Raw genomic sequence first — 3375 nt, 5'->3', positions numbered from 1 at the left:
GGCTTAAATATTAACTGGCCGGCCACTGTATCCCAAGGTTGTCCAGGTTCATCCCTTTATCGGGTGTCACTTTCCCCTGTGGTAATAAATAGGCGCCATCAATTAAACCCTGTTGACACAATTCAGAGTTACTGCTTTTGAGATGTCAGGCAACGTGAGACCAAGACAAATGATTTTAACAAATGATCTCTGAAAATGATTTGGAGAGTAGATAAATTTACCCCCAGGGCATGCAGCTTTATTTCAGAGGAGCTTTCAGCTAATGCAGTGGCACAGTGAAAGCTTGGTTGATTTATTGATTTATTGAAAAACTGTCTGACATAACGCTTTAGATGCCTTGAAACTGAAGTATGTCAGTGGCTTTTGGAGAACCCAACAGTATTTCCAATTCCATTCAGAAAGTTTTGCATCCAAATAGGGTGAGAACTGTAGATTATTGATACACTTTCAGAAATAAAGGTAGTAAACTGTCACTGGGGCAGTTCCCCTCTTGTCACTGGGGTGATACCCTCAAGGGTACATCTCAGTACCTTTAGTCAGGGAACATAATTGTCCTAAAATCCATTGAAATTATATTTTCCAAGTTGTACTGACTCCACTCACTCCGTCTCGTCTCCAGGCTTTTTATTTTATTGTTCTGTTTTCAAACATTAGAATATGAAAAGGTACAAATATGTACTTTTCACCTGGAAAAACTTGTTTAAGGTTCACAACTTGACCTTAAAACCACTGTTGTACCTCTTGAGGGAACATTTACAGTGTTTGTACCTTGATAAACACAAAATGTACCTGCACAGTACCTTTTTTTTTCTAACAGTCTGTAAGTGCCTAATGGGGGTGCTGAGGGGGCCTAGGCCACCCCACTTAAAAACCCAGCCTTACCAAATCTCTGATAGTTAAATATGAAAATATATCAAAACGTATGACGGATTTACACAGCTGCATGCTGCTGTCGGTCGTGTGAAAAGGCATTATTTTTTGTAAAACCAACATGTAAACACAGCATTAGCCTGCTCTCACTGATGGTGTGCGGTGTGCTGCTGTGCTGTTCCTATAGGCTACATGCCTAGTTAGCAGGTAGTAGTACTTGACCATGGGGATGGTCCCATACTAAAGTGATGAGACCCTTGCAATCTTCACCCATTTGCCCCAGGCATCTACTCCCAGTGCTGTTTAAGAGAAGGCTCTGGCTAATATCCACTGTGGTATTCCATCAGTTGTTACGTTAGCCAGCTGAAGGTAAAGTAAATAATCACGTATTTAGTACTTAAAAATGTCTTTAGCTCTGATGAAGCGGGCTAGCTGCTGGTTGTTATCCTTACTATAGCAATGCCTTAATGATTGCTAGCTGGGCCCCCCTAACTATAAGCTAGGACCCCCCTAAGAAATTCAGGCTATGCCACTTCATTGATATGCTATGTCTTAATATGCCATGGCTTTTTTTAGCCATCTCCATGCTCCACCTTCCTAGCCAGTGCAATGCCAATCAGATTCCTATATTTCACAAGCTTCATATTCAATGATAGCATGACCACCACAAAGTTTCTGAATAAATAAAACTGTCTTTATTTTACATAAAATAAGCAATCTCTTTATAAAACAATTAGATTATACACAAGTTGGCATAAAAAAGACACAAGTGCGCACTTTGATATAAAAGCCATTCATCCCATACAAAAAGGTCACTGTTTATCTAAGGTGTGTGTCAGTGGTTTTCCAGCTCCAGTCCTGCAGCTGCACGGTGTTATGGTTTCCCCTTTATAAGCTAATGATCAAGTCCTTCTGGAGCTGAATCAGAGAAGAAAACACCAAACTAGACAGTGCAGATGACCACTGGGGTTCACTTCACAGTTTGGCTGTTGTGAGTTCTTGGCTTCAGTGTGCTTTTGGAGCGTTTTCCTTCACGTGCACACAACTTTAATCAGTGGATACGACCTGTTTTTTCTCTAGACGTGGCTACAGCACAACAGCTCAACATCTCCTTCTTGGTTGTGTGTTGAGGCAAAACATCAGTTCTCTCAGTCAGCAGTCCATGCACTCGGATGACCAACAGAAATGCCCTCGGAGGAAGTTCATTCGCCAGTTCAGCGGCGTTTTAAACTTCAGAAACTCAGATAATGCGCTCAGATGGAACAGACTTGGCTCTGTGCGCTTTTTTGGATCGAGCGCACTGGCTGGTGCCAGTCACGAAGCTGAAGTCAGCTTCTTATTCGAATTCTCCTGTTCCACTTTAAATGGTGCAGCCAGAATGTAACTGCTGCACCATTTAAGGTGGAACGGGAATAGGAAGCCAACTTCAGCCTCGTCTTCCAGTCCTTTTTTGCAGCACCTGGATCAGAAAGAGTTCGCAGGGATAACGGCGCACGCTTTAACTCGCCGTTACCCGCTACCTCAGTACCCGTCGAACCACGTGCTGAAGTCCAGCAGCTCGTGCTCCTCGGAGCTCAGCGGCTCGTAGCTCTCGTAGTATCCGCCGCACTCGTCCGACGAGGAGCACGCGGAGCGCGGTGACTCGGCGCCCGCAGAGCTCGCGTTGGAAGCGGCCGGAGAGGGGACGGCGCGCGCCGCCGCGTCATGCTCGTTCACGAGCCTCTGGAGCGCGCGGATGTACTCGACGGCCGAGCGCAGCGTCTCCACTTTGCTCATCTTCTTGCTGGCCGCGCCGCTCGGCACGTGCTGGCGCAGCGTCTGGAAGCCCAGGTTCACCTGCTTCACGCGGTTGCGCTCGCGCTCATTGCGCCGGGCCACCGCCACGGGCGTCTGGAGGGGTGACACGGAGACGAAGCGCAGCCTGCGCGTGCACCGGAGACGCTCTGGACTGCTGCTGCTGCTGCTGCTGCTGAGCGCTCTGGACCTGCTCTCCACCGGCGAGAGCTGCACGCGCCCCGGGCAGGGACTCATACGCACTGGCGCGAGGACAGTGGCGTCCATCTCCATGAAATGCATCAGACTTAGCTTCACGAGGCGAGAAGAAATACCGCAGCGATGTCTTGCGCGAGGCGGAGACAGCACAGTCGTGGTGATGGCGCACGGCGCTCGTGCCTTTCGCGTGTCTCGAGCAATAGGACCGTGTCGGTTGCTGGTGGCTGGTGGCGCCTGTTCAACTAGCGACTTTGGAATGACGGGTGGCACGCGGTGCCTTTTCAACACGCGCACGCCACCGACTCCCCCCTCCCCTTCATCCCCTCCCCTCCATACACGCACACCTTCGGAGCTGCACGCTCCCGGAGAACGCCCCGCCTCTAGACCTACCCCCTACCCCACGCGCCACGCGCCCGAGCAGGACGCACATTAACATTTGGGCGCGTGGACACATTTCTCGAAACCTCAGCGAGACAGAAAGCCTTAGAAAGGAAAGTCTGCACGCGCAGAAAA

The 3375-nt window shown here is 49.1% G+C and overlaps 1 protein-coding gene across 1 annotated transcript; it reads right to left on the bottom strand.

Moving 5' to 3' along the window:
- Window positions 1-2391: 2391 nt before the first annotated feature.
- ascl1b (achaete-scute family bHLH transcription factor 1b) lies at window positions 2392-3053 on the bottom strand. The gene has a single exon (XM_036584339.1). The coding sequence runs from the start codon at window positions 2944-2946 to the stop codon at window positions 2392-2394; it is 555 nt and encodes a 184-aa protein (XP_036440232.1). The 5' UTR covers window positions 2947-3053.
- Window positions 3054-3375: the final 322 nt, after the last annotated feature.

Source organism: Colossoma macropomum, unplaced genomic scaffold (genome assembly GCF_904425465.1).
Source record: "Colossoma macropomum unplaced genomic scaffold, Colossoma_macropomum, whole genome shotgun sequence".
Lineage (NCBI taxonomy): Eukaryota > Metazoa > Chordata > Actinopteri > Characiformes > Serrasalmidae > Colossoma > Colossoma macropomum.
This window is presented reverse-complemented; position numbering and strand designations above follow the sequence as displayed.